Raw genomic sequence first — 11,625 nt, forward strand, 5'->3', positions numbered from 1 at the left:
AAGAGATAGGAAGGTGGTCCTTCTATTTTTTGTTGCTGGTACAGATGCCCAGTTTGTCTGAATAGACAATAAAATATATGAGCAAGCTATGGGGCTAGGGGAGAATTCCTATCTGGATGTAAGTGGCATTTTTGCCATCTAGAGGACCACAAATGCCATGTAGATGGCCCAAACTGGACACTTAGAAGATGAGGGAGGGAATAGATTGCCACTCTAATGGCTCTTCTCTCTACTTTTTTCTTGGCAGCTCCAGTGCATCAGATCCATGGAGAATGAAAACCACACTGGATTGACACAATTCTACTTCCATCCTCTCTCACCACGCCGAGAGATGCAACTGCTGATTTTCATGGCGTTCCTACTTATGTATGTGGTCAGTCTCTGTGGGAACTCTGCCATCACGCTCATTGTCTGCACTGATCATTCCCTTCACACCCCTATGTACTTCTTCCTGGCCAACTTAGCAGCACTGGAGGTCTTTTATTCTTCCTCCATTGCACCATTGACCCTGGCCAACCTCCTGTCTGGGAGGAAAGCCACCATCTCCCTTGTTGGTTGTGGCACCCAGATGTTCTTCTTCATCTTCCTGGGGGGTGCTGAGTGTGTTCTCCTGGCTGTGATGGCTTTGGATCGATATGTGGCCATCTGCAACCCACTGCGCTACACCCTTATTATGAGTTGGAAGGTCTGTGTATGCCTTGCAGCTGGGTCACTGGGACTGGGTTCCCTATTTGCTCTGCAGTTTACCACTCTCCTCTTCCATCAGTCATTTTGTGATACCAGTGAAATCAACCACTTCTACTGTGATGTGATGCCTGTGCTGCGGCTGGTGTGTGGCAACACGAAGAGCCTTGAGGCCATCATTTTTGCTGCCACCTCCATAACCCTGACTGTCCCCTTCCTCATGATCTGCATCTCCTATTTCTTCATTGTGGCTGCCATCTTGCAGATCCACTCGGCAGCTGGCCGTCACCGCGCTACTTCCACCTGCTCCTCCCACCTAACCATTGTTCTTCTGCAATATGGCTGTGCAATATTCACTTACTGTCACACCAGCTCTACCTACTCCCCAGAACAAGGGCAAGTGGTGTCTGTAGTCTACACTTTTGTCACCCCTTTAGTGAACCCTCTGATCTACAGTATGAGGAACAAGGAGCTGAAGGACGCCTTCAGCAGAGTGCTGGGAAGGAAGTTGCTTTTCCAGAGGGAGTGATGAGCTTTGGCTATCGATTAAATGAATAATCCTTGGATGACTCAAGCAGCTTGGGAGGAGGACATGGAAGATTCTACCTTTGGGACACCAGTTACATTCTGGATTCAGGCTGTGGTACTGATAGATAGTTTGGAGTGTTTGGGAGTAAATTGGTCAAGGTACCATGACACCTCATGGGAGTCCCATGGTAGGCCAAGCCTTGATCAAGCATAAGTCATGCTGAAGACAGCTGATGTCCACTCTTCTGAAAAGGCCCCATTTCCAGACTAATGAAAAGTGGATCACTTTGCTAGTCTTATAGTTTTCCTTTTTTTCCAGCAACATTAGCAGTTCTGGAGATTGAAACAAATACTTCAAATTCAGCAAACCAATATTCACATGGTAAGAAAGATCTTTTGGCTTGTACCAGAAATATCTATTCAGATTTGACCAAATTATAAGCAGCAGAAAAATCACCACCTGGACAATGCGCAGTGGAAAGACTAGATACTTGCTCTACTTTTCTAAATTTTCCAGCTGTTCAGCAAGCCTCTTCCTAGACCCCTGAATGGGTTCTACACTGATGCATGGAATAACAGAAAGCATAGAGGTAAAAAGCCTTCGTTCCTGCATTTCCTAGTTTAGCAGTTCTCAGCACCCACCTGTCACCCAGTTCTTCAACATAGCTTTTCTGCATATGGTTTCTCTTATTAGAATGCAGAAGTAGCTGCTGTGGTACAAGCACACTGGAGATAGACTTTTGAGGGAAAGTAGTGCAGGGTTGGGGGACTGATTGTCACTGTGATGAAACTGTAACTGCTTTGTAATAACTGTGCATTGATTTGTTTTCTATAGGAGTATCTTGGTGTATTTTAATAAAGAAAAGGCAAACAGGAAGGAAAGGGGGTTGGTAGTGAAGGGCATCTTATACAGGGATGGTCAGGCAGAACTAGTTAGGGTAGGGGAGAAACCCCTGGGACACCCCATTTAGAACGGCTCAGTGAACAAAAAGGGGATGGACTTTGAAAGGGCACAGAAATTAAATGATTAAAAATAGAGGCATAACAATCAGAGTTTGTGCCCTAGCAAATCACACAGGAGAATGGGGAGTCAGGGGGCATGGATCTAGGAGGAGAGCATGGCAGAGGGAGGGGAGTGCATGTGGAAGTCTTACCCATGCCGTGATAGGACTACCACCACATGCTCTGGCACTTGGTGCTCTACCCACCCCTGCTCTTGCTTTTAAAATAGCAGCAGCAGAATGTACATGTACCAGCTGATGTTGCTGCAAGAGCCATGCCATAGGCCTGCTTTTTTTTGCTGGAGAGTGGACTCTGTGGAAGCAGGGGATGATTCTAGCAACCCTCCCAAGTTGGCGTTTGGGGATAGTGCCTCCCTGCCCATCCTTAGTTATGCTACTTTTAAAAATGTCATTGCTAATATGTTATTTTGGTATATATTAATTAAGACATTTTTAAAAAGATAAAACTGAAAGAAAGCGAATCCAAAGTGGATTGTAATCTAGAATGGGAAGCACCCTCTTGGTATAAAATGTCTTCCTAGATGACCAACTAGTGTTGTATAATGAATGAGTATCTGTCCACACATCCTTATAATCTATGGAACAACTGTAACTTGGATATTCTAAGGAAGCTAAGCACTGAAAGGTTGCCGGGAAAAATCAGCCTTTCATGCAGAAATAAAGAAAATTACACGGCCTAGAAGGATACAAAGGGAGATAGATGGTACGGGCATGAACAGGAACACACATTCCATTGAACAACAAACCAGGCAACAATTATCAGGCAGTTCTCCAAATGCTCATCATACCCAACAGAAAAGTAGGTCTATCCCTGTTGTGGACCAAGAAGTCTTTGGAATTCATACAGAAGAACTACATATGTGTAGACATATCTTGCCCCTTGCATAATGCTTTAGTACTGAGTTGGTGGAAGAAATTTACATCTCACATTCTGATAAAAGACCTTATCCAGCCTCCCATGTGCCTGTTTGTGTAATGACATTGACACAGCCTCTCAATCTAACATGTCTTCACCTCTCTGGGCACAAGCTTTCATCAGGTCCCTCAGGGCAGCCATTCAGAAGCATAGAGCTTTTCTTGTAGTGAGCAAAGTTTCACAAATGGTACTCACTGGGTGCCTCTACACATGCATTAATGTGCTTTAGTTAATGCACATTAAATTTAGTATGTCCATTGTGAGGTACTAAGAAAATGTGTATTAGCTTGTTTTAATGTGCAGCAACTAAAGAGTAAGAGGTGCCTCTATACAAGTGCAGATATGCTGTAATTACAGTACATTGGAGTAGACTCGATTAATCGAGTCTGTTGGAGAGTGGTAATTACCATGTCCCAACAGGCTCCTGTGTATTGTTTACCAGTGTCCTTGCACTTCAGCCACCACCATTTAAAGTGCAGGGATGCTGATACACGAGATACAGAGGCACTTTAATTAGAGCGGCTCTCGGAGCCCCACCCCTAACCCCACCTCCGGAGCATGTGTAAAAGTGTCCATGATTTTTAAGTGACACTTAATACGCATTAGGCTGTTTTAATACGCATCCATCGACTAAATAGCATGTTTTTAGTGATGCTTTAATGTACATTACAGTAGGCTAATGCACATTAAAGCCCATGTGTAGACATTCCCACTGTACAACTATTGTTTTGTTCCCTGTCTTGCTGCAACTCAGTAGATCCCTTTGCAGCAGATTCCTCTTCCTCAATGGTAAACTCTGCCAAACTTACTGGACTTAAGGACTTAAATTGTGACCCCCAGTCACTACCATAGTCATGCCCATGCCTCACCTCATCACTCAGGTGGGACACTTGTTCCCTAAAGCCACCAGACCACCTTAGACCTTTGCTTCCTTGTTGGGGCTTCTACTCCTCTACTCTAGCTGGTCCCTTAGCCCAGGCCCATTGTTCCAGGCCTGTCTTCTGGGCTCCAGCTCCTTATCTTGTCCTTTATCATTGACCTTCTCAGGCTCTGGGCCATCTGGCCTCAAGCTCAGACCCTCTCTGGGCTATCCCTGTTTTCTGGGGCTCTGGGCCACCTGGCCCCTGTCTGTGCCTTAAGCGTGACTCCTGGTAGTGCTCAAGGTAGTCATGTGCCTCCCCCAGGCACTAATAGGACCTCCAAACCACTGGTTAACCTAAACACAAATTTAAGCCAAATTGAAGCAACACAAAAACCCAGGCCACCAGCTACCTTATCACACTTCTTCCAGGCCCTGAATCAGGTCCCTCTAATTGCACTCCCAAAGCTCTCTGCCAGGCAACCATCAGTAGTAGCTATCTCACAGCAAGGCTTGCTTCACCTTGCTTCTTCCCAGGTCTAGCTACCTGCTCTGGCTCTAGCTAATATACTACTAAAGGCCTGCCCATTACTGATCATATGCCTCCCTCTCAGCTGACTTCACCACAGCGCTGTTCTTTAACATCTGCTCTGTGGGATGCCTGTGTCTGTGCTACAATAACCTTGCTCTTAAAGGAGCTATGCCACTTTCCAATGACAGGGCAAGAGTTCCTTATTACAGAGCTCATATCAAAAGCCTTGCTAAAGTTAAAGTATATCATGTTCACACTTTCCCTGATCTACCTCTTGTTAATGATATACTTGTAGGAACCCTTCTTGTAGAAACCCTTCGCGTCCCTTGCTAGCTGCAACTCCAGTTGTGCTTTGGCCTTCTTTTTTCATCCCTGCATGTCTGAGCAATATTTGTATATTTCTCCCTAGTTGTTTGTCCAAGTTACCACTTCTTATAAACTTCCTTTTTGTGTTTTAGCTCACTGAAGAGTTCCCTGCTAAGCAAGATAGTCTTCTGCCATACTTACTAATCTTCCTTTAGTATATTCCTTTATTATTTTTAGTATCCTTTAGTATATTCCTTTAGTATTCCTTCTTATATTCCTTTAATGATATAGTTTATTGGACCATCTTTATAGCTTGGAGAGAGATGTTAGACAAACTTTCAGGACCTAAGAAAGAGCACTCTGTGCCCAAAAGCCTGTCTAACATCTTGCCCTGCTATAAAGATGGTTTAATAAAAAATATTACCAAACAACTCTTGCTCAACTGGCTTTGGCATTTTGAAATGAGAGAAGGGGGCCACTTAGAGGACAGCACTATACAGGGAATGAGACCCAAGCCACCTGCTTTTGCATTGCCTGAAGCTGAGAATTGCTTAAGCTTGACTCTGAGATTCCAAAGAGTTAATGTTTTCTCTCTTGGTGTTTCGTCAGCCTCAGGGTGCTGACAGATGTCACCATCCTTTCCCTCTCCCCACCTCTCTGTGACTTCCCTCAGGCCCCCTGAATGGTATAAAGAAGTCTCTGATATAGAGGAGGGTCATGAGAGTAGGTATGGGGTAGGGAACAGTACACTGGCTCTCAGGGCTCAGGGGATGGGCACATCCCTTGGCCATCTTTAGTTCCCCATGTTTATGTTGGCTTCTAGGACTGAAGAGTAGGAGAACAATGGTGAAGAAAGTTTTCACTTTACAGGCATGGGTTCAGAGCACCAAGTCAGGGACTACCAGGTGAGCAAATGTGCTGTGTTCTTCCTCCTTTGTGTGTCTCTCTCCTGCTTGGCTTTTTCCTTCAGCTTTTAGTTTCCTGAATTTGGGACAACATCAGTGCCTAAAAGTACTCACCTTATCCAGTGGCAGGTCCTGTGTATGCATGTTAGAAAGGCAGACCCCCTAACAATACACAGCCCTGGTTCCAGTGAAGCTGGGTCCTATCTAGCTCTGTATCCTAAAGCATTTAGATGGCCCCCATCAATCTAGGCTGTGAATGCCTCACAAAGATTAATGTGTTCATTCTCACCACACCCCTGAGAAGTAGTGAAGTGATTTTATCTTGCTGTACAGGTGCTGGAACTAAGTCAAAGGGAAGCTTAGTGACTTGCCCAAGTTCATTGAGGGAGTCTGTGGCAAAGCAGAGACTTGAACTCTGGTTTCTCAAATGCTAGGCTAATGCTCTGAATGCTGGACAGTTCTACTGTGACAATGGCCAATGCCAGTTTCTGCAGAGGAAGGTGCAAGAAATGTTGTAGCTGCGGGATGACCCACTTGTTCCAGCTGCCTGCGGAGGGTTTAGATTGAGAGTGTGGTCGGGGGTAGAAAGGTAAGAAAGATTTATTAACTTAAGAAAAACACAACTACACGTAGTAACAAGACAAACGATGACAGACAAAAGCAATTCGCGTCGGCAACTTATTGGCAGTCCCTCTGATGTCTGATTCACAGCAAGCTTCTCTTTCCACAAAGTTCAGCGAGGTCAGGTGTCCCCGAACAATGCTGTCTGAGGGGTGCTGGGAAGGACCTTGGAATGCAGTTCTTGGGCTCCTTGAGGTCCACAGGCCCACTTATCCAGGCAACAGCTAACTAATTTTTTTACAGAGCTGCATCTTCCTTTTGGATGGTTTCCAGATATTTCAGCTAATTTATAGCTTCTGAAAGACACCGATAATGTATGACCACTTAGATTCCTTTTTTTTAACTCTTTAGACTGGCCAATAGCAGTACAAGCCTTGCATTCCTTTGATAAGGTAATTTTAACTGCACCACAGGGCTTTACTACTTCTCGGCTTTGCTAAATTTACTAGGCCTTACTTTACACAAAGCCTCACTACATCTTAAACTATAATTAGGCTTTTAGCATCAACTTATCGCTTAATATCTAAACAAATACAGAAAAACACTTGGTCTAATCTTCATAGAGCCTTCAGCAAGCACTTTTATCACACAGGCATACTTTTCAGCTGCCACACCACTTCCAGAAAAAAGCACAATCTACTTCTCAATAGTTAAATCAGTTATACCCTTATGAATATCTTTATTTTGATTTTTGGCTGAGATTTTCAAAGCAGCCTAAGCAGTTAGGAGCCTGATGGCTACTGAATGATACCCTAGTGCATACTTCCCCATTGTTACCAGCTTTTATGTACATTACTATAGCTTGAAATATTGTTGCAGAAGATAGGGCAGAGTGGCATCTTGGAGGCTAACTAGTTCAGAGAACAATATACTTTTCTAAGCAACCTCTTGCTTTATCAGATGCTCTGAATATCTTGTTTTACATGCATAATTCCTCAGTTTTTGCAGTCCCCTGATAAACTCTTAGCCTCTGTCTTTTCACTGAGGCCCAGAGTCCAAAGGTACATCATGTAAAAAAAACATGCCTGTGGAATTTGCCACTTTTCAGTTTTCCAGTTTTGGCCCTTGCTCTTCTGCCATGAGTTTCACAATTTTGGCCTTCACTCAGAAAGCATGAGCAGAAGATTTCCCTTTGCCTTTTCTAGATCATTCTCTGTTCTGTGTACTTTCTCAGGTTCTCCCTTTCTATCCTCCCCAGATGCTTTCCAAGTCTCTATGCCTCTGGACCTTCTAATACCCTGTCTCTGAAGCTTTTCAATTCCTGCCATTTCATGAAAGCAGAACCCCAGAAATTATCTACTTTTCCCCTCGTATTCATAAGATGTTATGATTTAGGCACATAGGACTGGAAAAGGACCTCTAAAGTCACTGAGCCATGTCTTCTGCTTCTGCAAGCTCCTGTAGGCAACCATGTCAAATAATCCCTTTCATCAACTGATCAAGCTTCATATTAAAGAGTACACAGCTTGTTCTCCCATCTCCTCTCATATCCTGTCATCTCCTCTCCTCTCCACTTCAGGTTCTTCTACCATCATCAAAGCAGTATCTTAGTGCTTTCTAATACAGCATTGATAAAATGACCATCAGTTGGCTTGTAAAGTGTTTTCTTTCTCTCATCTTGCTGACAGCAGAATTATATGTGCAGTGAAGTCCTCTGTTTCTGTACAGCATTTGGTTTAGCGTACACACTGCTCTATGTTGATGGTAGTAGAAGCACGTCAAAGAAGCATGCATTGCAATCTGAACAGAAAGGGTGAAGTTTCTCCAGTACCCTTAATGTCCTCACTAGGCATATAGACAGAGAAACTGAATTCTCTAAAAAAATATTATGGATTGTTTTTATTATGGATTAGTTGGATGTTGAAGAAGTGGTTGATTAATCCTTCTCCAGTCCCTTCCTGTCGCAGGACACTTAAGTGCCCTGTGCCTAAAATGGAAGCGACTGGTGAGAGACCCCTAGTGGTGAGAAGGGGGAGGCTCAGCTGCCAGTCACCAGGGCAGCACAGGTGTGGGTTGCTGAGACAACCAGTTTGGTCAGCTGACTGGAAGGGGGCAGGGCCTAGCCTATATAAACAAGCTAGGCTGAGGCCGGAGGTCAGTTCCCCTCTGGCAATTGAGGAAGGTGGAGCTCTGTTGGAGTAAGCAGGGCAGAGAAGCCTGATAGTCTGAGCAGCTTCTGCAGGGGGATACTGGGTGGAGGAAACCCTAGCAGGGATATGAATGAAGGTTAGCCAGTAGGCTTGGAATTTATGTTGTAGCCCAGGAGTGGGAGTTTTCTGTTTTGTTGTTGTATAACACTGGAGGACCGGATGAGGCTGTAGGGGTTGGAGGAGGCCTCATAGGAGCTCCCCAGTAGTGTGGGGGTTCCTGGCGCCGGAGAGGGCACCGCGTTTTGGGGTGCATCGACCCCGGCCCCAGTGTGGGCAGTATCGGGAGGGTAAAGCCCCAGTGTGGGTGCAGGCGAGAAGCCCCAGTGGGGCACAAGACCTGGAAAGGGGGTCTGGAGGCCAGGCATGGCTACAGCCACCTGAGCTTCGATTGGGAGGAGCCCAGCGGGGTGCAAGACCCGGAAAGGGGGTCTGGAGGCCAGGCATGGCTACAGCCACCTGAGCCTTGATTGGGAGGAGCCCAGCGGGGCGCAAGACCCAAGAAGAGGGTCTGGGGGCCAGGTACGGGTATGGCCACCTGAGCCTTGATTGTGGAATCGTGAGGCAAGGCCCCAGTGCGGGCGGGGATCGTGAGGCAAGGCCCCAGTGCGGGCGGGGATCATGAGGCAAGGCCCCAGTGTGGGTGGGGATCGTGAGGCAAGGCCCTAGTGCGGGCAGAGAATCGCAGAGACAGGCCCCAGTGCGGGCGAGAGCACGGGAGACAGGCCCCAGAGGTTAGGGTGTACCGTGTCACTGAAGACAGGGCACGGACTGGGACATCTCAAGGCACCGTGCCAAAGAGGGTAGAAAGGCAGCCTCCCTTTAACAATATTACCATCAAAGACATGGCAGGCGAAATAGCGAGGGTGCATTGAACCCAATTTGGCATGGTAGGTAGGGGGCGCTAGGGGAGTTCATGGCATCCCTAGGTCCTGTCCTGCCACACTTCCCCACAACACTGTTTCTAAATCTGCAGCCCCCCTGTTAACCTGAACACCACACTATTGCGCTTCATATTTTTATATCCATTTTTACATCCCCCCCCCGACCTAACTGAAGACTGCAACACTCAAGTCTGGAAGATTTCAGGGGCAGAGCCCCGGAACATATAAAAGGAGCTGTGTGCCCAGCATGAGGGGACACATCCAGGAGAGAGAAGAGAGAAGAGCGGGGCTTGGAAGAGCTGAGGAGAGCTGCTCAGCAGGGCAAAGCAGTAGCCCAGAAGCGCCCCTGAAGACTTCCATCGGCGGGGAATGGTGGATGGCTCCAGCAGCTAGGTTCTCAGTATGCAGTATGGGGTCTGCAACTTCTGGCATGCAGACAGAGACACGGTGCACAGGCTGGTGCATGGAATAGGACCTTTGGAGAGCTTGGGCAGCTCAGGTCCCCAACCCTTGGAATGAGGCTGGGAGCTCGGTGCAGGAAGCTTGGTGCACGGAGGGTCCAGGAGCGGACCAAGCCTGGTGCTGCTCGAGGCAGCCCAGGCCTCCGACCCATAGCAAAAGGTTGAGTCCAGGGAGCCAGACAGTGCTTAGGCTACTGAGCCAGCAGAAAGGGCCAAGCCAGAGACCCCAGAAGCCCTGCATAGCTGAGCCCTGTTACAGGGGACAGCGACCCCCCCCCAAAGCCCACTGCAGGTGAGAGAGAAGCTTGGTGTAGAGGATGATGGCCACCCCCCAGGTCTGGGAGCTGCCGGGAAATATGGTTCCCACAGGGAGTTCCCCCTGGTTAATGAAGGGCTCCTGAAAGTGGAGGTCCCACTGGGAGGGCCCTCTTAAGTTACCAGCTTCCTTGTAGGGCTTGGGAAAAGCCCAAAGGCTTGGGGTTTCCCCTTGGGATTGAGTTCATCTTTGGGGTTCTTGCGCCATAAGTGGTGTGATGTCGTGCCTTATATTTTGTGAACTCTCATGGTTGTAAATGAGTAGATGAGTCAAGTCCTAGGGCTCTGCTGGGACCCCCTGTTGCTATTATTTTACCTGTTGTTTATTTCTGTTTATTTGTGGCTTATTTATTGTTTACCCATACTTATCTATAGTTTATCTGTTAGCTATCTATGTTTATTTTGGAGTTTTTCTGTTTCAGATCAGATACTTAACCTGTATCTGGAGCACTGGTATAAGGTTTTATGGCATTTACCCAAAGGGTATTGTTTATGTTATTTGTTTAGATATCTTTTATAGATATATAATGTATGTTTATGTCTATGTTTCTTTTCCTTGTGATAAGTTAATGTAAATTAATTTGTATATAGTTAAGTCCCCTGACTGTCCTGACCTGGTTCTATAGGGACAGAGGAAACAGCAGTCTGCAGTTCCCCCACAGCACACCTACCAGCTAACAATTTCCTTCAATTGGAGAAGGGGAGTATATACCCGAATACACCTGGGCTACACAAGCTTCATTGAGTGGTGAGATCCCAACTCTTTCTCTCTCTCTCTTTCTTACTCCAGACACAGCTTTCTCAACCTGACTTTTGCTGATCAAACTTGAGCTAGGCTTCCCCAAATACCTAATTGAAACTATGTAACATTGTAACTGTTTTATTTGTCTCTCTTGTATAGTTATTTCTACCGGTATCATCATAAGTTCATATATCTGGCAATAAATAACTTTTATGGTCAAGCTGGTTGCTGTACTCTCTCTCTGACCCTCATTTACTTTTCCTTCGCCTTGACCTCCCCATTTGCTCTGCAGCAATGCTTCTTTTACCTAAGCCAAAGATCCCTGTAATGCCCAAAACTATGGTGGGGTCTGCTCATCAAGGGAGTTAGTACTAGGACCGCTGTGACAAGAGATTGGGACATGCTGAGTTTTGAGGCGCATGAGGTTATCAGCTGAAAGTGCTGATTGGACACAGCTGGCTCATAAAGAAATATAATAACAATAGTTAATTTCAAAACTAACAATCTAGAACAAATTCACAAATACAACATTAGGCAGATAATTCCAGCACACTGGGTGGCCCCACTTGTGTTAAACTACCTAAATAACTAAATTCACCTTGTTGTAACTCTTTAAAACAAGTTTCCCCCATAACCCAATGCGTTTCCTCCGGTCACAATCCACTTCCCATAACAATAAATGGCAACACAGCTATAACTATGA

General features: G+C 46.0%; 1 protein-coding gene across 1 annotated transcript; it reads left to right on the forward strand.

The window, feature by feature from the left end:
- Nucleotides 1-251: 251 nt before the first annotated feature.
- On the forward strand, nt 252-1,984 carry LOC109324603 (olfactory receptor 10V1-like). Its single transcript, XM_019556628.1, has one exon. The coding sequence runs from the start codon at nt 266-268 to the stop codon at nt 1,211-1,213; it is 948 nt and encodes a 315-aa protein (XP_019412173.1). The 5' UTR covers nt 252-265; the 3' UTR covers nt 1,214-1,984.
- The last annotated feature ends 9,641 nt before the right edge of the window (nt 1,985-11,625 follow it).

Source organism: Crocodylus porosus, unplaced genomic scaffold (genome assembly GCF_001723895.1).
Source record: "Crocodylus porosus isolate Cpor-Errol unplaced genomic scaffold, CroPor_comp1, whole genome shotgun sequence".
NCBI lineage: Eukaryota > Metazoa > Chordata > Crocodylia > Crocodylidae > Crocodylus > Crocodylus porosus.

Coding starts and splice junctions, on each gene's coding strand:
- LOC109324603 (XM_019556628.1), top strand. CDS start 266: ATGGAGAATGAAAACCACACTGGATTGACACAATTCTACTTCCATCCT.